This window comes from Calidris pugnax, unplaced genomic scaffold (assembly GCF_001431845.1).
Source record: "Calidris pugnax isolate Ruff unplaced genomic scaffold, ASM143184v1 scaffold245, whole genome shotgun sequence".
NCBI lineage: Eukaryota > Metazoa > Chordata > Aves > Charadriiformes > Scolopacidae > Calidris > Calidris pugnax.
The window spans coordinates 279,893-307,145 of NW_015090982.1; the positions used below are offsets into that span (position 1 = coordinate 279,893).

At 52.9% G+C, this 27,253-nt stretch overlaps 3 protein-coding genes across 4 annotated transcripts; all 3 read left to right on the forward strand.

The window, feature by feature from the left end:
• The first annotated feature begins 2,516 nt into the window (after positions 1-2,516).
• Positions 2,517-9,368, forward strand: FRS3 (fibroblast growth factor receptor substrate 3). The gene is made up of 6 exons (XM_014953752.1): positions 2,517-2,655; positions 2,861-2,949; positions 3,496-3,682; positions 5,667-5,828; positions 6,424-6,581; positions 7,369-9,368. Exons 2-6 carry the CDS (start codon positions 2,884-2,886, stop codon positions 8,284-8,286), a joined length of 1,491 nt encoding a protein of 496 aa, XP_014809238.1. The 5' UTR covers positions 2,517-2,655; positions 2,861-2,883; the 3' UTR covers positions 8,287-9,368.
• A 7,670-nt stretch (positions 9,369-17,038) lies between these two features.
• Positions 17,039-21,324, forward strand: PGC (progastricsin (pepsinogen C)). Its single transcript, XM_014953624.1, has 9 exons — positions 17,039-17,094; positions 17,428-17,581; positions 17,987-18,104; positions 18,612-18,730; positions 19,233-19,432; positions 19,587-19,709; positions 20,350-20,494; positions 20,737-20,835; positions 21,020-21,324. Exons 1-9 carry the CDS (start codon positions 17,039-17,041, stop codon positions 21,170-21,172), a joined length of 1,167 nt encoding a protein of 388 aa, XP_014809110.1. The 3' UTR covers positions 21,173-21,324.
• Positions 21,325-22,940: 1,616 nt separating this feature from the next.
• On the forward strand, positions 22,941-26,762 carry LOC106894762 (gastricsin-like). 2 transcript variants are annotated; one of them, XM_014953626.1, is made up of 9 exons: positions 22,941-22,996; positions 23,135-23,285; positions 23,764-23,881; positions 24,138-24,256; positions 24,848-25,047; positions 25,207-25,329; positions 25,410-25,554; positions 25,837-25,935; positions 26,610-26,762. In XM_014953626.1, exons 1-9 carry the CDS (start codon positions 22,941-22,943, stop codon positions 26,760-26,762), a joined length of 1,164 nt encoding a protein of 387 aa, XP_014809112.1. The 2 variants fall into 2 exon arrangements, with proteins under 2 accessions (XP_014809112.1, XP_014809113.1); XM_014953627.1 differs by having other exon boundaries at positions 25,222-25,329.
• Positions 26,763-27,253: the final 491 nt, after the last annotated feature.

Below are 27,253 nucleotides of genomic sequence, written 5' to 3' on the forward strand. Positions count from 1 at the left end.
GTCCCCCCCGGCTGTGCAGGCCCCTTCCTCCTCCCTCCAGCCCCTTCCTCCTCCCTCCAGCCCCTTCTCCTTGTCAGTAGCCCCTTCCTTCTTGCTAGCAGCCCCTTCCTTCTTGTCAGTAGCCCCTTCTCCTTGTCAGCAGCCCCTTCCTCCTCCCTTCAGCCCCTTCCTCCTCCCTCCAGCCCCTTCCTCCTCCCTCCAGCCCATTCTCCTTGTCAGTAGCCCCTTTCTTCGTGTCAGCAGCCCCTTTCTTCGTGTCAGCAGCCCCTTCCTCCTCCAACCATCCCCTTTTCCTTGCCAGAAGCCCCTTCCTTCTCTCTCCAGTCCCTTCCTCCTCTCTCCAGTCCCTTCCTCCACTCCCCAGCCCCTTCTCCTTGCCAGCAGCCCCCTTTTCCCCCGGCGGTGCCCCCCTGCAGCCCCTCTCCTCCCTCCCGTGCCGGTGTGGGGGGTGGTGGGTCCCTTGCCCCCCGTCAGGAGTGGGTTGATGTGGGGCCACGTGCATTTCCACGCGAGGTGTCCGTGCGCGGGGCCATCATGCTGGGACCCGGTGATGGCACTGGGGTCCTTTGGGATTAGGTGGACCCTCACGTTCAGTGCTGGGTTTAGAGGGATTGCTTGGAGCATGGAGGCAGGAGGGGTGTTCTGCAGGCTGGGGGGTACTGATGGGGCCTCTTTGGGAGCAGAGGGTTTGGGAGGGGAGCAAATGACCCGGGAGAGGTGAGCTGTGGTCTGGAGAGTGAGCCAAGGAGGGCTGCCAAGGTTTGAGGAGGATTTGGGTTTGGGTCCCGGGAGGTGGGGGGGACTGGAGGGGAGGGATGGGGCTGCTGGTCTTAGGAGGCACGTGCTCTCGCTCGCAGGGAGGCATATCGTACTCTGGGAGTGTTGGGTTTGACTCATTGAGGCTCTGAACTGGCAAACTGACGTGGGAAAGGTGCGTGTGGGAAGCACTGAGCAAAACACCGGAGTCTTGAGAGCCTCCGTGTCTGCCTGAAAGGGATGCCACGGAAATATTCAACAGCGAGGAGTGGCAGGAACCCCAGGGGACCCTTCAGGGAACTCACGAAGTTGGTTTTTTTTTCCGCTTGTTTGTTCAGTTCTGGCCATAATCTCTGTTCAGGATAGGCAGCAGCACTTCAACCCAACCCCCTCGCAGGTTAGACAGAGGCGGGTGGAGGGGGCACCGGAGGGAGACAGGAATAAAGAAGAAAGAGGGAGCAAAGGTAACATCCTTTCTACAAGATTTCTTTTTTTACTGAGGGAATTGATGAGCTGGGAGAGGGAGGGCAGACACGCCAGAGGACAAGTCCCCTGGTGACCAGATTAGATGAAGCGGAGAGGGATCTATTGCTAAATTATTGATCAAAGCCTGTAAGGTCAGCGGGGAGTAAATCCATGCTGAGCCTAGAAAAACAAATAGGATGGCTGGAGCAGGATGCAGTGTTGAACAGGGAGCACGTGATGTTATTACTGTTAGGGGTGAGGGGTACGTGCAGGAGGGCAGGGTTTGAATTGTGCCCGAGCTCCTTCAGCTCGCTCAAAAGGAATCATTCCCTTTCAGCAGAATTTTGCAGGGTTAGGATGTGGTAGGGAATTCTGCAGGGGCCAAAGGGGAGGTCGCAGTGGAAGGTGATTTAGGTTGTGTTTTGGTGTAAAGAATGAAATGGGACCCCTGGGTCAGCTCACCACTGGCTCTTCCCCCTCCCTCTGCACCCCGAGGGGGCCTGAGGGCAACGGGGCGACGGGGGTTTGCTCCGAGATGTGACTCCGTGATTCATGGTTTAATTTGGAGCGACTGGTGAGGCAGCTCCTGGCATGGCAGAGTGCGAGGTTTCCAATAGCCTTTTCATTTTATTTACTGCTCCAGTGCCAGGCTGGTGATCCATATGGGTTTATTCTCTCCCGCCTCAGATGGAGAGACTGTTAGCTGCTGCTCTCGCCAAATAAAACACGGCATCCTCTCGTGTGATCTGCTGCTGAACCCCCTGCCCTGGAGCGGCTGTGGAGTCCTTTAAGTTCACATCAAAGACAAACAAGTGGTATTTCTCACTACTAGGCATGTGCAGCTCCTGCCTGCTTGATCCTGCTGGCTGCTGTCAGATAGCGGGGTTTTTGTGTTTTCTGGCATTTGTTACTTTTCCTAGTCCAGAGTGGAACAGGGGTTGTGTTCACTTGCTGTAAAGGCTGCTGGTTCTCTGACCCTTAAGGACCTTCCATGGAGTGAAGGTGCCTTCACATTCCTAAGCAGCAGATGCCTGTGATTCCTCGTATCCTCACTGCCCTCAGCCAGTCAGTGTTACTGTGATGTTTTATTTCCTCCACTCCTCTGTAGGATCCCAAGGCCAAGAAGTAAAATATCGCTTATTTGGGGTTTTTTTTTTAGCTGTAGACTGTATTTTTTTTTCTTCAGAAATTACAAGAGTGATATTTGAAGATAACTCCAGGCACACACACCTCCTTCCCCCTCCTGCTTCCTATACTTCTCTGTTTTTTAACTTTGTTTAATTGTGTTCTCTTTGTCAGGTGGAAGATGGGACCGTTCCCCTTGTGTTTTAGGTGACTCTGACACCTGGTTACCATGAACTCCTGAAGGAGGTAGAGGGACAGTAGTGGGAATTTCTTCTCACTCCTCCAAAAAAATCCAACAATTGCCTAATGGTAAGAAAGCCACTCTTTTTAATAAGCCTTATTTTGTACGATGTCCATTTATTGAGGAACTTATTGAAGAATTTGAGATGCAAACTGCTGGGCCACATGCAGGGGGATGGAGGAGGACACAGGCTGTAAATGCTGCATGTTTGGAGAGGGCAGGAGGAGTTGGTTAGAAAATATGATTGTCCTCTGTTTTGTGTCCTCTCGCCAGGGATTACCTCTTATCCTGACGTCATGGGGAGCTGCTGCAGTTGTCTGTGCAGAGACAGCATCCCAGACAACCATCCCACCAAATTTAAGGTAAGTATTGCACCGTCATCCCCATCAGAGAGTCTGTGACAGCACCGACTATCAGCAAAGCCCAGCGTGGGTTGGGCTCCAGGCACGAAAAGAAAGAAAACCTCTGCTCTGCAGAGAAGTCTTTATTTGATGAGATTTGCAGATATATTGTTTTGTTTTGGGTTTTATTCCCCCCCCCCACCACCACCCCCGGCCTTTCCTTAAGCAACCTCTGCTGCAAATATGTTTGTATTTGCAGTAGAAATTGCCTCTGTGCTGAGATTTAGCCTGAGCAAGGAAATGGGGAACTGGAGAGAAACCTTTTATTGCTCAGGGCTGCGTTCCAGCCTCTGTGCTGAGACACATCAGCTGAACTGCCAAGCACACAGTCTCCAGGGCTGCCGGCCTGGCGCCTGCTGCCAGCGCTGGGTTCCTGCTCTGGGCTGAGAAAAAGGCATTTCAGTAAAGGAAGGGGGAATCCACAGGAATTACAGTATCCTCCTGGGTGGGCTTTGGTTTTTTTTTTGTGATGCCAATGCCCTGAGTTTCCTGCTGTGGCCTCTGCAGGTAACGAACGTGGATGATGAAGGTAACGAGCTGGGATCTGGGATTATGGAGCTGACACAGACGGAGCTCATCTTGCACACTCACAAGAGAGATGCTGTCAGGTGGCCCTACCTCTGCCTGCGCCGCTACGGCTACGACTCCAACCTCTTCTCCTTCGAGAGCGGCCGGCGCTGCCAGACGGGGCAGGGTGAGTGTGGAGGTTTCTGGAGGAAGGAACACTGAGGTGTCTGTTCCCGGAGTGAGCTGATGCTTGTGTCTTCCCAAATTCCTGCATCTAATGGATCAACAGGTTCTTCTGCAGCCTCTGTTCCCCCAGAACACCGGAGCGTGCGTGCACGTACAGTTAATACTCCTGATTAAAACGCTAATGAGAACAACATTGTGGCTCAGGACCTGGGCATAAATCTAATGGTCTCGTTTTGCTGCTGCCCTGGTCTCATGAGGTAATTGGTGAAGCAGCCTGGGGCGCTCGGACGGGGGGCAGTTAATGGCAGAGAGGATGCTGGTTACGCTGTCGGCTCTGCGCTCCGGTACCAAACGATGCAGAGCTGCAGCAGGAGGGTTGCTGGACTTCTTTCCTTAGGAGCTAGAAAGTGATTTTTCCAAGGCTGAAGCTTTGTTAAGCATTTTTTCACTCCGAGGATAAAGCAAAAGGGCATCACCTGCACCTTTCTGCAGGAGCCTTTTAGGGTTCACTTATTCCAGAGCTGCCAAACGCACGTCAGTAGCAACAGTTGTTTGAGTAGATTTTGTTTTTCTTGATGCATTCTCTCTGCCTTGCTTAGTGCTAGTCCCACTTAATGCTTTGTGTTTTGTGTCTGGCAGCACTTTGTAACGTAGAGGGAAAGGAGTTTTACGTTTTTCTGATTTTTATGCACGGGGATGCTGTGCACAGAGAAGGGAAGTGAGTCACCCAGGAGCACATGCCAAGTCATCAGCAGTGCTGGGAATAGACTCCAGTATTACAATGGTGCCTGTTAGTTCCTTTACCAGTCTGTCTCTCTTGCTTTTAAAGAGCTGAACGTTTTCTTGGCATCTGCATCTCTGGGAAAGAAAAGTTTGTTTCCTCATTCTATTAATGTGTTTGTAAACTCCTTCTTATCCAAGAGGACTCCGCGTGACTGCTGGGTGTCTGTGTGAGGCACTGCACAAATCTGTAGTGCCGTATGCTCCTTTTTAATATTTATGGAAGTGGGGTTTTCCTCTCCTGGAGGCATGTGCTTATCAGTTGCCAGCGATGGGAATTGCTTGTCTTTGGTTTCTGGGTTGCCTTGTGCAGGATGCAGAGCAGTGATTCTGACCTCCGTGTGTTTGGGTTTTGTTTAGGTCCAGGTAGTGGTGATAAAGCAATTCATGTCTTCCAAAATTTTTAGCAGACACGTACTTGCTCCTCAGTCTTACAGCAGCCAGAAATGAGAGTGAAGGTGATGTGTTTCCACGAGCTTTCTCCCTTCCTTGTAGGATTTATGCAGGTTAGTTAATTTTGTCTGGAGGACTCCTTCCTGCTGCAGCTCCACACCTTATATAAGGCAGATATAGCTATTTTTTTGGCCAGCATTTTTAAAATGTTATTCTTTGGGGTAGCAGCTGTTGTTGCCATGCTGTTCTCGTTGCTATGGCTTCTGTGCGTGTGTGTACGTGCCAGCTGGGGATTGGTGAGCTCTGCCCACACCAGCTCTGCTCTGGGCTGCTCCTTTGGGGAGTCAGGTTTAATTCCATGCAGTTTTGAAATGGGACATTCTTGTGCACACTCCACAGCGCCCAGTTCAGCTTCCAGCAGTCAGTGGATAGACTTTCCCCTGGTCATGAGAATGGAGCTGGGTGCTAAGAGAGTTAAAATAGAAGAGTAGAGAGGAAAGGAGACGGGTTTGCCTCTCCCTTTCACACCTCTGCTCCCGTGGGACCGATCCCCTGAAGCTAACTGGGATGCTCCCTGTTTTTCTTCTAATAATGCCCGGTTTGGTCAGACGGCAGTGGTGGGGCTGTATTTCTGTTGATGCAATAATCCACAGAGTTGTTGGGTGTTTTCCTCTGGCTGGGGGTTGATTGTGTTAAAACACCGCAAAAGAAATTGGAGTTTCCTGTTCGTTTAGAGCCGCGAATAACATCTGCTGTTGGTAAAGCAGAATGGTTTTCTTGCTTTTCTGACCCTCCCCCTCGTTACTCTGCAGGGATTTTTGCCTTCAAGTGTTCCAGAGCGGAGGAGATCTTTAACCTGCTTCAGGACTTGATGCAGTGTAACAGCATTAATGTAGTGGAAGAGCCTGTTGTCATCACCAGGAACAGTCACCCCACGGAGCGGGAGCTCTCCCGGACCCCCCAGGCACCCAACAGTAAGGCTCCTTCAGTTGGGGGGAGCACAGAGATGTGTTCCCTCATCCTTCAAAAGGGGGGAGCACGGACTCGTGGGTGATATCTGCAACTGCCCTTTGCAGCCCATGGATCTCCCCCACAGGCTGCCTCGCTGCTGACCTGTATCTTTATGGCCACGTGTGCCCCGTGCAGCGTGTTTATTTTAAGGCCCTGCCTGTCTGCGATGTGGTGTTTTGTTTCTAAGGAAACAGCAACAAAAAGCCCTTCAAATAGTCAACTGAGTTGTCACCCTTCAGCTGGTTTTCATCTGAACTGCTGCCAAGGGGCTTTTTTTAAGAGGCACCTACAAGGATCGGGTGATTTCTAGAGGACACCACCATATCTGGGAAGAATTTGTATTTGATCAATTCCTGTCTCCTTTAGGAGGGACTTAAATAGATGTCAACGAGAGGGCCTGGCCCTTGTATTTATACTGGGTACTTTATCGGAGGGATCTTGCCCAGACAGGCTGATTCTGACTTTCAGGGTGCAGTTAGGTTTACGCTAAAAATGAAGCCAACCCTATTTTGTACCAAATCAATGTTCTCATACTTCTCTGTCCTGAATCTCTCCCAGGTCTGGGGTACACCGTCCCAGGATTTCCCAACGGATTTCACAGCTTCCCTGGAGAAACCCTCTCGTACCCTGCAGCCCGGCACCCCTCCGTGAGCAGCCTGAGGCATTCTTCTGTGGGTGAAGACTCTACTCATCCCCTCATTGGGCCTGATGAGCAGGTAAACCTGGGTGTCCTAAATTCTGGAAACAACAGACAAGCAGCTTGTTTTGCCAGCAGTCCCATGCAATTCTGGTTTCTCTTACTCCAGCAAAGCTTAGGGGATCCTCATACTTTATCATCCTGTTTTTTTCCCTCTTGTGCTTCATTTTGCTCTCGGAGACTTCTGCTCTGTGACGTTTTGCTAGAACAGATGCTCTGTTGAGGCTGACTGAGTTGGCTTCCTTGATCCACGAGTATTTGTGTGGTGATTATTTAACAGCAGCACTTACCTTGTGAGCCCAGGTCTTGTTTCCTCATGTGTCAGCTGCTGCTGCAACCCCTAAACTCATGTGCAGCTGCATACCCCAGCTCAAACAACTTTTATTTTTATTTTTGATGGCCAGCTCTTTGTTCATGGTTCTAGAATTTAAGATGTTTCCCTACAAAATCCAGTTTGTCTCAGCCAATAGCAGAGAAGCCTGGGTAGGTGTGAGTGCTGCAATATCACCAGTGAGCTGCTCAAGGAAATGGTTTGCAGGTGGCTTTGCTGCTTGTTCTGAGCGTGAAATAGATGATGTGTATCTTCTGCAGTTGGACTCCTTTTCATCTCTCCTTCAGCCCACAAATCCAGAAATGGCTTTTGTGTTTTGCTTCCCAAAATCTTCTCAACTTCTGGAATTGTTTCATCTCCTCCTGCTTGAGCAGCCACTGAAAAATTTCCTGTTCCCGTTGGTTCCTCGGCTGTTGGCAGCTGCTTTGCTCCGGTCTCTTCTCCTTTCACTGTCCCTCTGCTTCTCTCCTTGCAGTCCCACACCTACGTCAACACGGCCAACGGCGACCAGGAGCTGAGGGGCCGCCACTGTATGCACTCCTTGCCTGAAGTCCACCCTCCTTTCCCCCATAGGAACCACAGCTGCTCCCTGGAAGACCGCAATCCCCAGGTTTTTCTGCAGCCGGGGGAGGTTAAGTTCGTGTTGGGTCCCACGTCCAGCTACAGGCGCGTGTGTCGGCACCAGCGGGAGTGCAGGGCCCACTTCTGCTCCCCCAACAACAACAACAACGAGTGTGAGGAGGAATGTCCTTCCCCCCAGTGCGTCTACGAGAACGTCAACGGCTTGTTGCCCCCCAGCACCTCCTCCCTCTGCCGAGGCGGGCGCTTGAAGCTCCTCCGGGAGGACGCGGGCTGCTCCCATCGCAGGCCGGCCTTGCTGCACTACGAGAACTTGCCCTCTCTGCCCCCCGTGTGGGAGTGCCAGCCCCTCCGGCACGGCCAGGAGGACGCGGGCGCCGGGGACACCTTGACGCCTTCCCCCAACGGTTACTCCGAGGCCGGTGAAGAAGATCCCCTGCAGAACTACATGAACTCGGAGAACACGGCGCTGCACGGGGGCGGCAGCCAGCGACGCAGCGGTTTCCTGCCCAAGCCCCGTCGGCCCTGCATGCCCAGCGTCTTCAGCTTCGACTTCCCTCGGCCCTGCCCGGAGCAGCCGCGGCAGCTCAACTACATCCAGGTGGAGCTGGAGGCTGAACCCTGCAAGGGACGTCAGAACCCACCAGTCCCCCGTGTGCCACCTCCCGTCCCCCCCGAAGCCCGCCGGACGGACTCCTACGCGGTCATTGACCTCAAAAAGACAGCGGCCATGTCCAGTTTGCAAAGGGCCCTGCCCAGGGATGATGGGACTTCAAGGAAAACTCGACATAACAGCACTGACCTGCCTCTGTGAGGAGGGGGAACGCCAAGTGCAAGCACTGTGTCGTGGCTTCGGGACCTGCCCTTCAGTGTGTTGCCCGGTGTGGCTTCCATTTGCCATTGCCTTCTGCTCCCCTGGTTACCCCATTACCTGGTGTCATGGGAAGGCTCCTACAGCTGATGTTAAGGCTTGTCTGTCTGTCTGTCTGTCTGTCTTCCCCTCTCCGTCTCTCCCGTGTAGGTCGTTTTTAAAGCCATTTGGGATGTTTGATGGTGCTGTTTGAAGGTTAAATTTCCGGCGAAAGGGGCAGAAGGTGCCAGCGAGAGCACCAGCACTGGGTACAGCCTCAGATCCTGTCAGCTCTCCTGGGCACCCGGCGGCTCCGTGAGCGGTGCCAGCAGCCTGGCTGCAGAGGCAGGGCAGTAGCGTGGTGGGGGCCTGTTTCCAAAAGTGAGTTGCTTTAGGAGCTCCAAATCAAGCCCACTCCCGTGGATTTCATGCCTTGTGACTCCAGATGAGCCCTCGTTTCGGGGTTTTGCCAGTCTGTGATGACTTAGGAACTCACGCTGCGGTCTTTTCCCCCTCAACTCCTTCCTTTCTCCTGTCTTCTCGAAGCTCATTGAGGCTTTTTATACTTCTGTCCCTTTCTCAGTTTAAGATTTAAATTGGGCAACTCTAGAAATTAACAGAGGAGGACAGAGAGCCATGGGCACGGCCACTGTGATCACATAAACCCGATTTCCTGAAGAGACCCCACTTTAAAAGAGGAGGGGAAGACCGCAGCTACAAGAGAGATTTGAAGTTTGATATAGAAAACTTCAGTCCTACCCTATCCTGTTTTGATTTTTAAGGGTTCTTTTTCGGTGGCTGTTCAGAAGTGCTCTTGATTTATTTATTTGTTTACTTATTTATTTATTAAATGGGGTGGGTTTTGGTTTGTTTTTTTTTTTTTTGCATCCCAGTGGTAATTGCCAAAACTGGTGCCAATATGAAACGTGCACTCGCTGTGGCTCACTCCTCCGGTCTGGGGAACGGATCTCGGAAGAAGTTGGTGGCTTTGCTGAGCTGCAGTTGGGGAGAAGAGAATCCAAAATGTTTTGAAGTGGGACTGATTGTCAGAGGGTGGGTGGGAAATGGGACGGGAGGCGTGGGAGTGGGAGCAGAGCCGAGCTTGGAGTTGTATCAAAGCCTTTGCCTACACCCACGTGCCTGGCTGGATCCATGAGAAATATTTGATCAGTGTTTTGAGTGAATGTGCAGTTTGTTTCCTACAACTACGGACTTGGAAGGGCTAAATTTTGGCGTTCGGGTAAATTCGTGGCCTTTGATGTGGATTTTTCTCTTGATACCGGGGCTGGGTCAGAGCTGAGCTGTGGGGCCTCTGTGGGAGGTTCCCTGTAGGGTCTCTCCTCCTCTCCCCTTGCAGGATGTCCCACCACCCCCTCCGCACGGTGACACGCTCCAGCTTTATTATTATTTATTATTACTCTTTGCCGTTAGAAGCTGTTTCAATGAAGAAGTGCTCTGGGTTACTCTGGAATCCCACCTTTCTGCTGTCTATTCTTCATCTTCCTCCCTGGGACAGAGTTGAGGGATCCAGTGCTCTGCGAGGTGTCCCAGCAGAAATGTGGCCAAACCCTGCTGGTTTCTTCTTGTCCCCACTGTTTGCGATGGCAAAGTCAGTGAGACCCCAGCAGGAAAGAGGAGAGAAGCCCATGGTCCAGCTGCCCCCTGCTGCTGAGCTCCAGAAACTTCATTCCCAGGTTTTTGAAGTTCAGCCTTTTTGGTTTTGGTGCTGTAACCTCATATTGAAATGTGACCCTTTTGGGAGCAAGGAGACGTGCCAAACAGTTCAGAAAAAGTGATAAAAGTATGAGTAACGCCACGCTCGTCTCGACAGAACATGGATTTCTTTGCCTGCTGTTGCACTACAAATTCAAAGTGTACCACGTGCTTAAATTCACTGGTTTTTTCCTTTTTTTTTTTTTTTTTTGGAAGTCCTTGTGCTTGTCTTCCATTCTTTTCTCCACCCCAGCCCTGGTGTGATGTATAACTGGAAGGAAACCTGAGTAATATATTTTTATATATATACCAAATGACTTTATTTGAAGGAAAACAAAATAAGTAGACAAGTAATGTATCCCCCTAAATCTAGCTTTTATTTAGGGAAGTGAGAAAAGAAATTGTTTATATATATAGATATAAAAGTTAACTGCGTTAAGCTTTAAATAAACTATTTAAATAAAGAGTTTTGAAGCTGTAAGTGTCACCCTCTGGGACAGCACTGGCAAAGCCCACGTGGCAGTGCAGGGCAGGGCTCTGGGAACCTCGGTGTGAACCTGCCCTTCCCCTGCCTGAGCTGAGAAATGCAAAATGCTTATTTCCCTCTTCCTCTTAGAAAGGGAAAAAAGGATGAAACGTGTTCCATTTCCAGGGAGGAACATGTCAGGGCCCTTTCACACCCGCGCGGAAGGTTTGCAGGTTGGATAAACACAGGGGAAGATGCCGTTGGGTGGCAGCTTGTGTCCTGGGAGAAAGCGGGTGAGCCCTGGGGCTGCTGCTTGGGTGCTCCCCGTGGCCACCAGCCTGGTGGTGTGTCTCCACTGGGTGTGAGGGTCTGCAGACGTTGTGAGCTCCAGGGAGCAGGGAAGGCACCGGTGGTTCCTCGGCAGGGCTGGGCTCCCAGCGAGCCCCGGCTGCCATCCCCTTTCAGTGGCTTGAAATGGGCTTTGCTTTGGGGAAAGCTGCCTGTGACCTTTGGAACTGCTGACTTTCGTGTCCTCCAGCCAAACTTGGGTTGTCCAACTTGGGCCTCCCTTTCCTCTTTGGTGAATCTGATGCTCCCCTACCTCCCAAGGGCACCGAAAGCAGCAGTGACAAGGACATCGCTGTGTGTGCACGTGGCAGGGATGTTAGTGCTGCTCCCCAACAGCATCCCTTACCATTTATAGCGGAGAAAATTATTTCCTTGACCTTAAAGATGAGAAAAAGTTGTGTGGTGCTGGCTTTGGGCGCACCATGATCTGGTGGGTGCTTTGCTTCCCCATCCCTTGCTTTTCACCCCGCCGTGTCCCCGCTGGTGGCCGTGGGGCAGTGGTGCTGGCTCAGCAGGTTTCCCTCCGCGGGGATCGCGGGCTCCCCGGAAAGCTTTGGGAATGAAAAGCTGGTCACAGCTCATTGTTTGCAGTGGGTTTGTTTAATGTTTAAGCGGTTAAATGGGAAGTGCCGTGCAGGCAGCCGGGAAACCAGTTGTCATTTATGGCTTTCAGGGTGTGCACTGGGGTCACGTCCCACTGATTTTCTTGCTTTTTTTGCTTTTCTGGAAAACTTAAAAGCGCCATGTCCACATTAGGTAGCCAGGACCCTTTGAGAACTACTTAATATTCCGTTTTTCAGGTAGTGTGGAAGTACAAGGAAAGACTGGAGTCGTGTTTGGACACTGAGGCGGTGGTTCTTGGGGCACCAGGAGCAGGAATGTCACTATTTGGGATTTCTCCCCGTGCTGGGGGTCGAGCGGCGCTCCCCGGTGTCGCAGCTTCCTCTAGCGGCCACGCTCGAAACCGTTTCAGAAGAGAAACCAATAATTGGGTTGAAAGAGGAGGACATCCGAGTTCCCATTTTCTCACTCCTTTAGTTCTTTGGTTTGGGTGATGGGCAGGAGGGGTCCCTACTGAAAATTCTCTGGGGTCTTTCCTTGTTACGGTTTTCTTTTGGTGGAAAAGTATCTCTTTGAAGTGTGTTATGTCTTTCTGGCAGCGTGGGCTGAGCCGGGGGTCGCCGTGCTCCCCTTCGGAGCAGGTTTGTGTCACCCCCGCTGGGGACCACGTTGTGTCTCTGCTGGTTTCCTTCCTTTGCCTGCGAGGCTGGAGTGGAGGGGATGAGCTTGGTGAGCAGCTGTGTGCCAGCGCGGAGAGAATTGGAGTGTCTTAACCTTTTTAAGTGGTTCTTGTTTGAGTTTGGAGTTAATCAATCAGACTTCTTCCCCTGGTAGTTCTTCCCTGGTGAATGCATAAACAGATCATTTGCCCTTCCCCTTCCTAAGAACCTGTTGGTGGGAACGTAGCTTCTCCCGGGGTTCACTTGTCTTTCATTGTGGGAGGGTTTTTTGATTTGTTTTTAGTTCTCACCCATTTTATGTGCCTGCTTTTCCCCCCCTGGGGAAGGGGGTCTGAGTATCCGTGAGTTTTACCTGCCTTACAGGGAGAGGTGCCAAAGGAGAGCCTGGATTGTGAGGATTAAAGGATCAATATTTCTGCAGAGAGGCTGGAATGTGTTAGTTGTTCCTGAAGTATTGTTATTTTTATTACCTAAGCCATGCTGTTTACTGGGAGGAAAACCAAACCAGGGCTTGTTGTTACAGCTGTCTCTTCTCTCAGCCATTTTCTCCCAGAGTCTTTCCTCCATCCCTCCGCGTGATGCTGCTCAGCCCTCTCAGGTGGTATCTTGACTGTGAAATATCATTTAACGAGTGATCCTTAATGAACACCTCGCCTAAATTCAGCTTCTGGGAGGGCTGCTGTCGGCCTTTCTGGGAAGTTTGTCTTTCCCCCAAACTTGGCTCATCTTGAAATGCCGCTTGCAGGCAGCAGAACAGGTTTAGATTCCTGTTACCGAGCAGGACCAAAGGTGAATACATTAGTGGAAATGCTGAGAGCTTTGAAGTTGGTGATTACAGGCCGGGGTATGGAAAGGGCTAATTGTGAAGAAAGGATCTAATTTGGTTTTCTTCCATAAGTGACTGTGATTTTACAGTTGAAAGGCCCAGATGCATCTGTGTTATCTCCTCCTGTGCGATTCTCCTCGTCGTTACTTGTACTGGTGTCTTTGATACTGAACATTTCTGATGTGGCAGAAAAAAACAAAGGTGCTTCGGGGCTTTGGCCACCGGGGATTCGGTTGCTCTTGACCAGAGGGGTTGATCTTGCTGTGTAATTGCTTCTTCAGGTTATTTCTATGGATATCCATTCGGTCCCTCTTTATATCTCATCCGGGTGTAACCTTCCAGGTGAAGACCAACAGCAGTGCTCTGTGACCTGAGGAGTGCTCATGTCTTACATTAATGTGCACTACGAATGTATACAGAATAAATGGAATATGACCATTAGCCCATGGTCCTGTCTTTTGTGTGTGGTGCAGAGAGACAACTGTCACGTTTCACAGTGAGCTTTATTTAAAATTGAAGGCCAGGCCAGTGATCACCAGTTGTCCTCACGCAATTCAAGCTGGACTTCTTGCAACCTTTTGTTTTCCAGGTCTCCTTTCCCTGAAGGAATGATGTCTGTGCCCTTATTTATTCTACCTGGAGCAATGGCTACTGTCTTCCACCTGGTCAGTCTCGCTGCAATGGGTTTAAAAAATAAATGAAAAAGAGAAACATGCATGCAGAGAGAGACAGACATCTTTCCCTCTCCGTTGGCTGGTGACCCATGGAGACATCTTTGCAGGACAATTCCACATGCTGCTGCTTTGAGCTGAATCACAGAATCACAGAGTGATATGGGGTTGGAAAAGAGGAATATTTATTTTGACGTGGCTGGAAGCGGTTCGCCTGTGTACTCTAAGCTCTGTTTTGGAAATAAAACCCTAAAACCAGCCCGTGCAGCACTGGGGGAAGGATGCCTGTGCCTGTGTGCAGTTCATAAACACAGCTGCTTGTGCAGCACTGGGGGAAGGATGCCTGTGTGCAGTTCATAAACACAGCTGCTTTGGACACGCAGGTGCCGTCATGGGGTTGCTTCCACCCTTGGCTTTTCTTGGTGGGAGAACCCAACTGGAGAGCGGCCGTGCTCCAGGTGGAGTGTACAGAGCTATTTTAAATTAATCCCATGGAGCAGGACTGTTAAAATGATGGAGGGGGAGAGCACTAACTCGGATGGGATTCGACACCTTCACCAGGACACGGTGCTTGTGGGAGCAACAGGCTTTAATGAGCAAGGGGAGCTCCTGGCAGTCCCATATTCAGATTTATTCAGTTCTGAGCCAGCATTTGTTGAGGGAAATAGCAATATCTTGTGTCTGGGACAGAGGCACAGGAACAAGGTAGTAAGTTGTCCTGGAGTTGGGACCAGTCCCTTCTCAGTATTTTGGCCATGGGTAAAGCAGAGCCTTGGGCAGAGTGGGGAATTCAGGGTGATGGCGATGTCTTTGGAAAGGTGTCTGTCCCCTGACGGCCTTGGGAGTGGTGTCTGCAGGCAGGAGAGGTCATGGGGGAGGATGGATCCCACTTTAAAGCCCATTTTTAATCCTGTGAAACGCTCTGTTGAGAGCTACCAGCTTTGGGGAGAAGGTTCCCACCTCTGCAGTGGCTGTTGGTTGACTGGGATTTGTTGGCTTGTGTTGGAAATGCTGGACACCCAGGATGTCTGGGCTTATCAGTGCTGACAAGGATCTGAAGGGTGGGTTGAAGGAGGATGGAGCCGGACTCTTTTCAGTGGTTCCCAGTGACAGGACGAGGGGCAACGGGCACAAGCTGGACCATGGGAAGTTCCACTCCAATGTGAGGAAGAACTTGTTTGGGGTGAGGGTGGCAGAGCCCTGGCAGAGGCTGCCCAGGGAGGGTGTGGAGTCCCCTTCTCTGGAGATCTTCAAGCCCCACCTGGATGCTCCTGAGTGATGTGCTCTGGGCAGCCCTGCTTTGGCACGGACTTGGGCTCGATGATCTCTAGAAGGTCCCTTCCAACTCCAACAATTCCATGATCTCAGATGTTAGAAACCCTAAATCCTCCATTTCTGTTCGACTAAATGCCTCGGCAAACAAGTGCTGTCTAACTTTGGGTCAAGAAGTGGCAAAAGTAGAATGTGTTTGTGTGTGCTGTAGAGGGCACCTTATTCCTTTGTCTTTTGGCAGGGCTGAGCCCCCGTGGGGACCTGCAGATAACACTGGGTATATTGACGTTTTGATAACTGCTCTTTGCTTTCAGCCAGAATTTGCTTTTTTATCCAATCTTAATAAGTTGATCTTTCTATCAATCCTGCTAGCAAACAAGATAATTGCTTTATTATAGTCTCAATATCCAGCAAAGGACACATACTTCCCCGTGCTCCCCGGGGAATGGGATCTGTGCAGAGCCCTGACACGGGATGAGCGCGGCGATAGCGGCGCTGGGCTGTCGGGGGGTGATGGGGGGAGCGATTCCCCCGCTCTGAAGAGCCAGCAGCTCCGAGCTGGGATGAAAACAAGGGCCAGGGGAGGTCTAGAAAATATTTAGGTTATAACTGAAAACATTTTGGTCCCTCTGCTAGAAAATATTTAGGTTCTAACCGGAAAATATTTTGATCTGTTTGCTAGAAAATATTTAGGTTATGACCAATAACATTTGGGGACATTTGCTAGAAAATATTTTGGTTATACCGGAAACGTCTTTGGTCTGTTTGGGTGTTTCTTGGCAGTTTGGGAGGTTTGTGTTTGTGGTTCTCTTTTTCTCACAGAAAAAAAGAGAAAGTTAGAAATTTCCTGAATTTCCAGGGTGGTGCAAGGACCCAGCGGATGGGTTAAACCCACCCCACGTGGGGAGTCACGGCACCTGCCTTTTGATGCAGGGTGGGGGAATTTGTTGTTCCACAACATAAAAAAATATAAAATGGGAAAAGATGTGATAAGGGCTGGAGCCCCTCTGCTGGGAGGGGGGGCTGAGAGAGTTGGGGGGTTCAGCCTGGAGAAGAGAAGGCTCCGGGGAGACCTTAGAGCCCCTTCCAGTCCCTCAAGGAGCTCCAGGAGAGATGGAGAGGGACTCTGGATCAGGGAGGGGAGCAACAGGACAAGGGAGAAGAGTTTTAAGCTGAAAAAGGAGAGATTGAGCTTAAATATGGGGAAGAACTTCTTTATTTTGAGGGTGGTGAGAGCTTGGCCCAGATTTCCAAGAGAAGCTCTGACTGCCCCATCCCTGGAGGGGTTCAAGGGCAGGTTGGAGGGGGCTTGGAGCAACCTGGTGTGGTGGGAGGTGGCCCTGCCCAGGGCAGGGGGTGGCACTGGGTGGGCTTTAAGGTCCCTTCCCACCCAAACCATTCCGTGATCCTGTCCAAAATGGCATGAAAGCAGGAGGATTGATGTGTGCGAAATAAGGAAAGGAGCTGCACCTGGAGGAGAGGATGGTGAAGGACTGGGAGGCTGATGAAGAGGTGAAGAAGGACAGACCAGATGAAGAAGTGGAGAAGGACAGACCAGAATGCAGAACAGCGCTGGAAACCACCTACGAGAAAGCAGAAGAAACCTCATGGGCTCCCCAAGCCCCTGGGCCAGGGGGAGCAGAGCAAGTTGGTTCCAGCTCTTTGCACTGTCCCCTGGGAAAGCCTCCATCCCTCCTCCGGGCCAGAAGGTCCCCCTGGGAGGGTGGAAGAACGGCAGACAAAAGTCCGGCGCGTTTCCACCCTGTGCCAAGAGCCGCCAGCACCTTTGTTTTGGGAAAAAGGGTTTGACCAGGTTTTGACGAACACAGATAACGCCCCACCACGGTGACGGTGACGTCTGGGTCACTCCCCTCTCTGCCGTGATAAGAGCTGGCCTCTTATCGGATGGTAACACTTTGATCTCGCTATCGAAGACGTGTGCTGCTCGATTCTCACCCGAGCGCCTCGCTAAGGACACAGACTCCTCAAAATCCTCGTGGCCCAAAAGACAAAGGAACCCTTGAAGCCGGGGGTGCACGTGGTGGTAATGGAAAGTGGAGGTCAGCAGATAAGGGGGAGTCGCTGCTTCCCGGTATAAAACTGGGAAGTCCAGGCACCTCGGGCCATCTGCTCTGGTCTCTGAGGAGGTGTTTGTGGACCGGTGGACAAGTCCTGCACCATGAAGTGGTTCATCCTGGCCCTGGTGTGTCTCCAGCTCTCGGAGGGGCTGGTGAGGTGGGTGTCCTGCAGCAGCTGCTGTGGCAGAAAGAGCGGGGAGCGGGTAGATGACAGACCCCGCTGCAGTTTTACCCTGCACGAGCTGCCCTGTGTCCCCGAGGATGCCAACCAAGTCTCACCAGGTGTGACTCCAGCCTCCTGCAGCTCCACGGACCATCATGGTCCCCAGTTCAGGCTGCATCCCTTGCTGGGAGGGCAGCCCCTGGGGACACACAAGGCAGCTGAGCAGAGGGTTCAAAAGAGCCCAGAGAACTGATCATTTGAAAATGACCAAATCTCCTCCTGGTTTCCTGCTGCATTTGTTGGGGTGGCTTTTTCTCCTCTGTGCAGGATCAAACTGAAGAAAGGCAAGTCTATACGGCAGAAAATGAGGGAGGCCGGAGTGCTGGACGAATACTTGAAGAAAGTTAAATATGATCCAGTCAAGAAATACGGCTTCAGTGATGACTACGTCGTGTACGAGCCGATCACCAACCACCTGGATGTGAGTACCCCAGGACCACCTCTCGCTGCCCGTCCACACACCACGCTCCCCTTTCCCTCCTCCTCCCCAGCTGATGGGGTGATCCCTTCACCCCTGAGATTGGTTTTTTCCCCACTCTTTTTTACACTTTTATTTTAGACTTTAGGAAAGTTTTCCCCCCAGCCATGAAAAGCAATGCGTTTCTATAGGTAACAAAAAGCATAACAAAATAAATATTTAATATGATATCTTTGGGGAGAAAATGCAGGGTGAGAGTTCAGTCTGTTCCTACCTACTTTGTTATGTGGAAGAGTGAGCCCAACATTCCCGACACCCTGCAAAGCGCTGGGATGCTGGTGTGGGGCTGGGAGCCTGGTCTGTCCCTGACCCTGTGGCCAACGGAGATACCCTGTCTCTCTCCTGCAGGCCTCCTACTTCGGGGAGATCAGCATCGGGTCCCCTCCACAAAACTTCTTGGTGCTCTTCGACACCGGCTCCTCCAACCTGTGGGTGCCCTCCACCTACTGCGCGTCGCCGGCGTGCTGTGAGTTTCCTCAGGAAATGCCCTGATGTTCCTGGCTAATGAGGATGGCCCGATGGCTGTGGCCATCCTGGGTGTCCCCAGAGCACAGAAACCACAGAAATCACAGAGGGGAGAGCAAAGTGACCAGTCACGGGGCTGACGTCCCGCTCCCCGGCAGGGCTCATCCCATGCGACTCGCTGCCGGTGGGAGAGCGATGGGGATGTAACTGCTGATGGCTTTGGTCAGGCTGGGGGGCTGCTGCGGGTGTGACAACAGCAGTTGTCCCCTTTGAGAGGGGCACAGACAAAACTGGGATGCAAACCCCTGTCTTGGAGATAGCCACGAGGCAGAGGAACAGCCCATTCCACTCTTCTTGCTCCCTGCCAGGGGAGCAAGCTGCTCCCTTCTTCCACAACTTGCTCCCTGCTGGGGAAGCCGATTCCCAGGCGTTATCCCGGCAGAGCCACTGGTGGTGGGATCCCACCAAGCACATGTCCAGGAGCTGTGCCCTCTTCTCTCTCACTCAGTCAATCACAAGAAGTTCAAGCCCAGTGAATCCTCCACCTTCACTGACAACGGCCGGTCCTACACCATTTCCTACGGCAGCGGCTCGCTCACGGTGGTGCTGGGCTCCGACACGCTGAGGGTGAGTGTGTCCCATGTCCTCCTTCTCTTCCTGTGTCCCCAACACCAGCTGGATGCCCCCATGGAAGGAGCCTGGGGAACAGATTAATGGAAGATCTCATGTAGAACAAGACTTGGGCAAACTGGTGGCAGAGCCCTGGAAGAGCCCAGGCTGGATGGGGCCTTGAGCAACCTGCTCTAGTGGGAGGTGTCCCTGCCCAGGGCAGGGGGGTTGGAACTGGATGATCTTTAAGGTCCCTTCCAACCCAAACCATTCTATGATTCTATGAAACCAGGGCCTGGGATGGACAGAACCGTTATAAAGTGGTTATTGCCACCTTCAGTTACCCAGATGGGTTTGTACTTTGTTTTAACTCAATTCCTGGTAATTTTCCCAGCTGCCTGGAGATGTTTTCACCAGCTCTGACCTTGCAGTGTGCTCCTTGGGCTTTTAGAGCATCAGCCCTCCCATCCGATGGCCGCTCTAAGTGCCCAGGCTGACCTGGTGTTCCCAACCCCTCCAGATCCAGACCATCATGGTCAAAAACCAGGAGTTTGGGCTCAGCAAGAAGGAGCCAACCCAGCCTTTCTACTACGCCGAGTTTGATGGGATCCTGGGGATGGGCTACCCCTCGCTGGCGGTGGGAGGGACGCCCACGGCGCTGCAGGGCATGCTGCAGCAGGACCAGCTCACCCAGCCCATCTTCAGCTTCTACTTCTCTCGGTAAAAACCCACGGGGGTCCCTCTGCACGTCCCACGTGCACCGGTGTCCCCCTGCCTGTCCCCAGGAGGGTTCCCTGTGGATTTGTCCCTCGCCAGCCCACGTGTGTTGCACCGATTGACCAGTCTCTGCTGGTGGAACTCTGTGTTTTTGCAGCCAGCCCAGCTACGCCTATGGGGGGGAGCTCATTTTTGGTGGCATTGACACTCACCTTTTCCACGGGGACATTACGTGGGCACCGGTGACCCAGAAGCTTTACTGGCAGGTCGCAGTTGACGAGTGAGTTGTGTTTGTACCTGATGGGCATGAGGGTGGTGCAGCTTCAGGTGTAGGACAGGGAACTGCTGGAGAGGGTATGAAGATGATGAGGGGCCTGGAGCATCTCCCTTACGAGGAGAGGCTGAGGGACTTGGGTCTTTTCAGTCTGGAGAAGAGAAGGCTGAGGGGGAATCTGAGCAATGCATACAAATACTTAAAGGGTGGGTGTCAGGAGGATGGGGCTGGTCTTTTTTCAGTGGTGCCCAATGACAGGACAAGAGGAAATGGGCACAAACTTGAATAGAAGAAGTTCCACCTAAACATGAGGAGGAACTTCTTCACTTTGAGGGTGGCAGAGCCCTGGCAGAGGCTGCCCAAGGAGGTGGTGGAGTCTCCTTCTCTGGAGACATTCAAACCCCACGTGGACACGTTCCTGTGGGACCTGCTCTGGGTGGCCCTGCTCTGGCAGGAGGTTGGAGGAGATGATCTCCAGAGGTCCCTTCCAACCCCATGTCATTCTGTGATTGCAGCAGGCACGGGCTCCAGACAGGGGTCAGGCACTGCATTTCAGAGCATCCCAGGCTTAGAGATCCAGCCGAGACAAGTTTAATTGCCAGCGGGTCCTCAAAGTGACATCCTTCTCCCTTCCTCCTCCTCCCAGGTTTGCTATCGGGCAGTCAGCGACGGGCTGGTGCAGACAGGGCTGCCAGGCCATTGTGGACACGGGGACGTTTATGATCACAATGCCCCAGCAGTACATAGACACCTTCCTTCAGAAAGTGGGTGCCCAGCTGACCAGCTACGGGGTGAGTGCAGGGGGTGCTTTGGGGGTGCAGGGGGAGGCTTGTGAGGGAGCCAGAAGCCGTGGGCTTGACCAGGTCCCACAAAACTCATGTGGCATCTACAGAACATGGTGCTGCAGGGAGGGACGAGGCGATGTGGCACTGCCAGGGGATAAAGTGTGTGTTATCCCTGCACACGGGGGTGTCGCTCCTCTCTTGGTGGGTGTTGTTCCAGCCATAACCTCCTCCTCACCCTCTCTCCACAGTATGCAGTCGACTGCAATCAGATCCAGAACATGCCCACCATCACCTTCATCATCAACGGAGCTCTGTTCCCGCTCCAGCCCTCTGCCTACGTCTTGAACGTATGTATTTAGCTGAGCAGCTTTATCCTGTTGAGTTCTTGAGGGCCAGGAAAGGACCTGGTGCTTCTTGACAAGCAGCAACGCTCTCCCTACGTGTGCAGGCAGATCCCACCTCCCCGGGGCCCAACTGGCAGGGTCTTGGTGCTTATTTGGGGCTCTGACTCCCCGTTATCCCCCCTGACAGGACAAAGGCTACTGCACTCTTGGGATCGAGGCCACCTACCTGCCTTCCCAGAACGGGCAGCCGCTCTGGATCTTGGGTGATATCTTCCTCAAGGAGTATTACACCGTCTTTGACATGGCGAACAACCGCGTCGGCTTTGCCCGGTCGGCGTAGAGGAGTGGAGTGGTGGAATCCAGCCCCTCTCCCTGCCAAACCCACCCCAACCAGCATTGCTGGGGGGCTCCTATGGACCTTTGTGTTCCTTCCCGTGCCTCCATGGCTCCCTGTCCTTCCGGGATTTCTGTGTAAGTGTGTCCTCAGTCTCCTGTTCCAAATAAACCCCAACATGCCAAATCGTCTCTGACCTCCTGAGCTTGTGGCTGAGTCAAAGTGGGAACATGAAGCCAGATGAGGTTGGGTGTGACATCTAAATGACCCCTAAATCCTGAAGTGGGGGCTTTTACAGTCAAGTAAAACAACAGCCGAGGTTTGGGAATCCTGGTCTGTGGCCAAAGGGGACGGGGAACACCTTGGCCGGGGGAGGCTCGGGTAACACTGCTCTTTCCTGGCATCCAGACTTGGTTCTTAGAAGCTCTTTATCATTGGAGCTCATTATCAGATATATTAATAGCTCTGTCATTTCACCAGAGGAAGGACACAAACTCCGCTGTGCTTTGTGTCAAAATATTGACAGAGGCTGAGCGCAGCGAGAGGAGACAGGCGCGGGTCCCGGGGGAGGGAATTCCTCCTCCCCGATAAAATGGGGAGGTTTCGGGGAGCTGAAGCTGCTCTGGCAGCAGCAGTGGCAGGAAGGGACACGCGATGGCTGACCATGTCCCCGCTGCTCTTTGCCCTTCCCTTTGCTTCCTCCAGGATCCGGCCAAGCAAAGGCAGATCCACCAGGATGGGATGGAGGAGGAGAAGGGTTCCTGAGCTGCCACAGGTTCAAAGCACCAGTCTGGGCAGCCTCGGGCTTTTGGTCCAGCTGGGGCTCCTCTGCTGAGAGCTTCCCTAGGGGGAGGAAAGGGTCTCCTGGGATTAAAAATCCCCTGGAAATGAATGCCTAAACACACACTCCCCCTGGATTTTTCCTGCCTGGCCATGACAAAGAATATGGGAGACACCACCAGACGTGTGACCTGAGCATCCTCTGGCATGGATAATCAATGGCAGCAAATCAAAGCATCCTTTGGAGATGGTTGAGTGGTTGCAACCAAGCAGGTAAAGGCCTGTTACACCTTTCAGGGCTGCTGTACCCAGCAGCTTCCAGCCCCCACCTCAGCTTCCCTGGGGGGTTCTAGCAGAGCTGGAGGGCAGTGAAGGGCAGAAGAGTGACTGAAGGACAAATCCCTGGACAGACAGACATTTTAGGGAGCATGTGCTGGTTTCCAGGAGGCTTGGAGCTGGGCTGAAACACCACCTCTGCCATTTCATGCTAGCCACGTTGAGGGAATTGGATGTAACACAGTCTGGAGACTTGGCTGGAAGGAATACTGTGGCCTCGTGGCACTTCCTTGGCTGCCTGGATGGGTCAGAAGAGGGACACAAGCATCACAAACTTCCGTTTGCTATAAAGGGTGTGTTTTGCCTTTGTTTTCTGGAATGGTCAAGCTGGTGCTGAAGGCAAGGGAAAACACTTTAACTCCTCGATAACAACAGAACTCCGGGTTTTATCAGATGTCACATATTTGGTCTGGGTATCAGAGGGACGGGGCCAACCTGTGAGGACCTCAACAGCCTGGGAACGGAAGGGAAATCAGGGCGGCTGCAGCGATAAAGGTACCGCAAGTGTTGGTGTGGGGTGGGTGCAGAGATAGGGGCAAGGGGTGTCGGGACCGAGGGGCTGGGCACGGCTCCTGGATATATAGATATCTAGATATATAGACCCTTCCCTGCTCGGGCTGGTGCAGGAGCTGCCAAGGAGCCACCAGCACCTGGGGCCATGCGGTGGCTGGTGCTGGCCCTGCTCTGCCCCTGCCTCGGGGAGGGGATGATGAGGTGAGTCCCCCGGGGCTGGGATGGGTGTGAGGGTGCAGGGTCTGGCCGTGGGCACCCCACCTTTGGCACATGGGGGTGCACACAGAGATGGGGCCATCAGACCGCTCGGCATCTCGCTGCTGTCTCCATCCCACCCAGGATCCCCCTGAGGAAAGGCAGGTCCATGCGGGAGGTGATGAAGGAGAAGGGGGTGCTGGAGGCTTTCCTGAAGGACCTCAAAGGGGACCCCGGTAGGAAATACCAGCTCAGGAATGCCATGGCTTACGAACCGCTAACGAACTACTTGGATGTAAGTATTAAAGCTTTTCCTTCCTCTTCTGGAGCTCACCTGGCTCTGTTTTTTGGGGCTGCCTGCGGGAAGCTCCCTCCCTGCTCCCCAGCCAAGGGGCTGTGCTGGGCACGGGCAGGAGCTTCGCCGTCTTTGTAGCCCAGCTCTGGTGTTGGGTGTTGGGAGATGAAGGCAGGAGCTGCAGGTCTTATCCTGAATTGATTTCCCTTCTCAGAAAAAGCAGAGTTTGATGATTATAGGGCAGCTCTACTACTCCCAGCCTTGCTGCTGACTGTGTTATGTTGTAGGCTAATTATTGCCCCTCTCTGTGCTGTAGCTGCCCTGGGTGCTCTCAAGGACCATGAGCCCTTCCTACCAGCCCTGCAGCAGTTTGGGTTTCTCAGGTAGTGGAGGGCAGAGAGCTGAAAACTCTCTCTCAAAAAAAACAACCCCAAAACCCCAGGCAGAAACAGAAATCCTCCCACGTTCTTGTTCGCAGTCCTTCTACTTCGGGGAGATCAGCATCGGGACCCCCCCCCAAAAATTCCTGGTGCTCTTTGACACCGGCTCTGCCAACCTGTGGGTGCCCTCCACCTACTGCCAGACCCCAGCCTGCGGTGAGCATCCCTGGGGACACAGGGGGGAGCTGGGGTTTCCCCCACCACGGGAGCTCTCGGGCATCCCTCTGTGGGCTGGAGTGACGGCCGGGAAATCAGGGAGACCCCATGGGGTTTGGGGTTTGCTCTCGACTCCGTGACACCAAGCCCTTCCCTGGGAAGCCCCTTGGCTGGGGATTTCTGCCCCTGTGGGGCCAGAGATGCTGAACCGAGGGCAGGATGTGACCCTGGGGGCTGTGACCTTCTCTCCATGCAGGGAATCACGCCAGGTTCAACCCCAGCCTGTCCTCCACCTTCTCGGGCATCGGTGTGACCTACACCCTGAGCTACGGGTTTGGGGACCTGTCGGTGGTGTTGGGGTACGACACCGTGACGGTAAGTGACCTGTGACGTGTGGGTGCGTTGCTGCCATCGGGGTGAGAAGTGACTGTGGTCGTGATCAGTCCAATTCGGTTAAAAATTGAGGGGGCAGCTGTAAGTACCTCTGATTTTGGGTATTAGTGCCTGGATCGCCCTTGTAGAGTTCATGGTGTGTCAGCCTCAGAGACTGGGATGTGAAAACCAACCCAGACCGAGTCCTCTGGGCTCTTCATCACTGGAAGAGGGTGATATCTTTGGCCTTAAATGTTTGCTTTTTACACTGATGGCTGAGCTTCGTCATTAGAGGACTTAAACGTTCTGCTGTGAGACCCACATGCCGTGGAAATGTGATTTTAAACAAATTTAACTGAGGCAAATCCCTTTTGTGGGTATTTTTGTGTAATAATAAGGGTGATGGGACATAGAGTACGAGCCGGGCTACCCCCAGCTCCATCTCCCACCTGCGATGGGGGAGAGCTGGGCACCTCTTGGTGCAGATTTACCTTCACAACCCTCCTGGCCATCCCTGCCTCTCCCCAAAAACTCCCCGCTGGGATGCTGTGTCCAAAATACCGACATCTCCCAGCATCTTTCCTCTCCCTCTAGATCCAGAACATCGTCGTCAGGAACCAGGAGTTCGGTCTGAGCCTGGATGAGCCCAGCAGACCCTTTTACTACCAGGACTTCGATGGGATTTTGGGCATGGCTTACCCGGGCGTTGGCATCGGTGGTTTCAACACGCTGCTGCAGAACCTGCTGCAGCAGAGCCAGCTCAGGGAACCCATCTTCAGCTTCTATTACTCCCGGTGAGACCTCGGGGTCTCTCTTCGCACACGGACACAGCCTGGATCCATCCTTTTCTTCATTCCCTCTCCATCCACACGTTATTCTCTCACACCTCTATGCTACACCGCTTTCTGCTCAGCAGCCTGTCTGATTTGGGGTTGAATTTTGTGTCTTTCCAGCAACCCGACCTATAGCTACGGCGGGGAAGTCATCCTCGGAGGGGTTGACCCCCAGCTGTACTCCGGGGAGGTTATTTGGGCTCCTGTGGTCCAGGAATTGTACTGGAAGATTGGGATCGAGGAGTAAGTGCTGCACTGTGACTTGGAGGGGTCTTGAGGGTGGAGGGAGCCTTTTCTGATGCTTTTTCTGCGATTCCCTCCAGGTTCTCCATCGGGCCATCGGCCACCGGCTGGTGCAGCCAAGGCTGCCATGGAATTGTGGACACTGGGACGTTCCTGCTGACCATCCCAGGACAATTCATGTCAGCCTTCCTGCAGGAGTTGGGTGCGGAGGAGAGTGACTATGGGGTAGGTGGGAATGATGTCCCATGCACACGAGGGGGTGATGCCGTGGGATGAGGATGCACGTGGGTGGTAATGCTGAGCCACGAAGGGTTCCCGGCACCTCTGGAGCAAAACATCTCCCTTTGCTGTGGTGTAAAACAGCAATAATTCTTCCAAACATGGTAAACCTGGGGCAGCACAGCCCTGAGGGACCCTTAGGGAGCATGGCCGGGGTTACAGCTGGAGGAAGGATGGTCCCCAGCCCTGGGGGTCCTGACCCTCTGCTCTTCTCTGCTTCTTTTGCAGTTCGTGGTGGACTGCAGTGATGTCCTGAGCATGCCCACCCTCTACTTTGCCATCAGCGGAGCCCAGTTACAGCTGCCTCCCTCTGTCTATGTCTTAAACGTAGGTGTGATTTTATCATCCCCACCACGTGTTCACCATCACAGGGCAGTTTTTCCCAGGAGAAAGTCAGAGTTTCTTTTCAAACACAGAGGCTTCCAGCAGCCCTAGTGCCATATTTCCCAGCACCCGATTTCACGGGGCTTTTCCGTGCCTGTATGGGACTGTAAGGAATCATGGAATCAGGGAATTGTCGCAGTTGGAAGGGACCTTCTAGAGACCATCCAGCCCAACTCCCTGCCAAAGCAGGGCTGCCCAGAGCACATCACTCAGGAGCATCCAGGCGGGGCTTGAAAATCTCCAGAGAAGGGGACTCCACACCCTCCCTGGGCAGCCTCTGCCAGGGCTCTGCCACCCTCACCCCAAACAAGTTCTTCCTCACATTGGAGTGGAACTTCCCATGGTCCAGCTTGTGCCCGTTGCCCCTCGTCCTGTCACTGGGAACCACTGAAAAGAGTCCGGCTCCATCCTCCTTCAACCCACCCTTTAGGTACTTGGCAGCATTAATAAGGTCCCCCCTCAGCCTTCTCTTCTCCAGGCTAAAGGTCCCCAGCTCCCTCAGTCTTTCAGGAGGGTCTAGTCCTGCTCCCAGCCAAAGCAGCCATGAAGGCACGGGCAGCACAACCCCTGCCACACTCCTCACTGGCACTGAAATTTCCTCCTTTTTTCCCCGATAGGTTGATGGTGTCTGCACCGTTGGGGTCGAGAGCACGTACGTGGCCTCTGCCAGCGGCCAGCCGCTCTGGATCCTCGGCAACCTCTTCCTCCGGCAGTACTACTCCATCTTCGACGTGGCCAACAACAGGGTTGGCTTTGCCTTGTCAGCCTAGGGGTGCCGAGCATGGCCCCTGGGGTAATTTGTCCCTGCAAGACCTTATCCTCCCTTGGACCCCTGTATCACAGAATCACAGAATGACATGGGGTTGGAAGGGACCTCTGGAGATCATCCAGTCCAACCCCCTGCCAGAGCAGGGCCACCCAGAGCAGGTCCCACAGGAACGTGTCCAGGTGGGGTTTGAATGTCTCCAGAGAAGGAGACTCCACCACCTCCCTGGGCAGCCTCTTCCAGGGCTCTGCCACCCTCACAGTGAAGAAGTTCCTTCTCGTGTTTAAGTGGAACTTCTTCTATTCAAGTTTGTGCCCATTTCCTCTTGTCCTGCCACTGAAAAAAGACCAGCCCTGTCCTCCTGACACCCTCCCTTCAAGTATTTATAGGTGTTGTTCAGATCCCCCTCAGTCTTCTCTTCTCCAGACTAAAAAGCCCCAAGTCCCTCAGTGTCTCCTCGTAAGAGAGATGCTCCAGGCCCCTCATCATCTTTGT

Excerpts from the sequence above, each read along its gene's own strand:
- LOC106894762 (XM_014953626.1), top strand. The coding sequence starts at position 22,941 with ATGCGGTGGCTGGTGCTGGCCCTGCTCTGCCCCTGCCTCGGGGAGGGG. Across the intron at positions 22,997-23,134 it reads CTCGGGGAGGGGATGATGAG|GATCCCCCTGAGGAAAGGCA; the intron begins GTGAGTCCCCCG and ends CATCCCACCCAG. Across the intron at positions 25,048-25,206 it reads TTCAGCTTCTATTACTCCCG|CAACCCGACCTATAGCTACG; the intron begins GTGAGACCTCGG and ends GTGTCTTTCCAG.
- FRS3 (XM_014953752.1), top strand. The coding sequence starts at position 2,884 with ATGGGGAGCTGCTGCAGTTGTCTGTGCAGAGACAGCATCCCAGACAAC. Across the intron at positions 2,950-3,495 it reads ACCATCCCACCAAATTTAAG|GTAACGAACGTGGATGATGA; the intron begins GTAAGTATTGCA and ends TGGCCTCTGCAG. Across the intron at positions 5,829-6,423 it reads GACCCCCCAGGCACCCAACA|GTCTGGGGTACACCGTCCCA; the intron begins GTAAGGCTCCTT and ends AATCTCTCCCAG.
- PGC (XM_014953624.1), top strand. The coding sequence starts at position 17,039 with ATGAAGTGGTTCATCCTGGCCCTGGTGTGTCTCCAGCTCTCGGAGGGG. Across the intron at positions 18,105-18,611 it reads CTGCGCGTCGCCGGCGTGCT|TCAATCACAAGAAGTTCAAG; the intron begins GTGAGTTTCCTC and ends TCTCTCACTCAG. Across the intron at positions 19,710-20,349 it reads TGGCAGGTCGCAGTTGACGA|GTTTGCTATCGGGCAGTCAG; the intron begins GTGAGTTGTGTT and ends TCCTCCTCCCAG.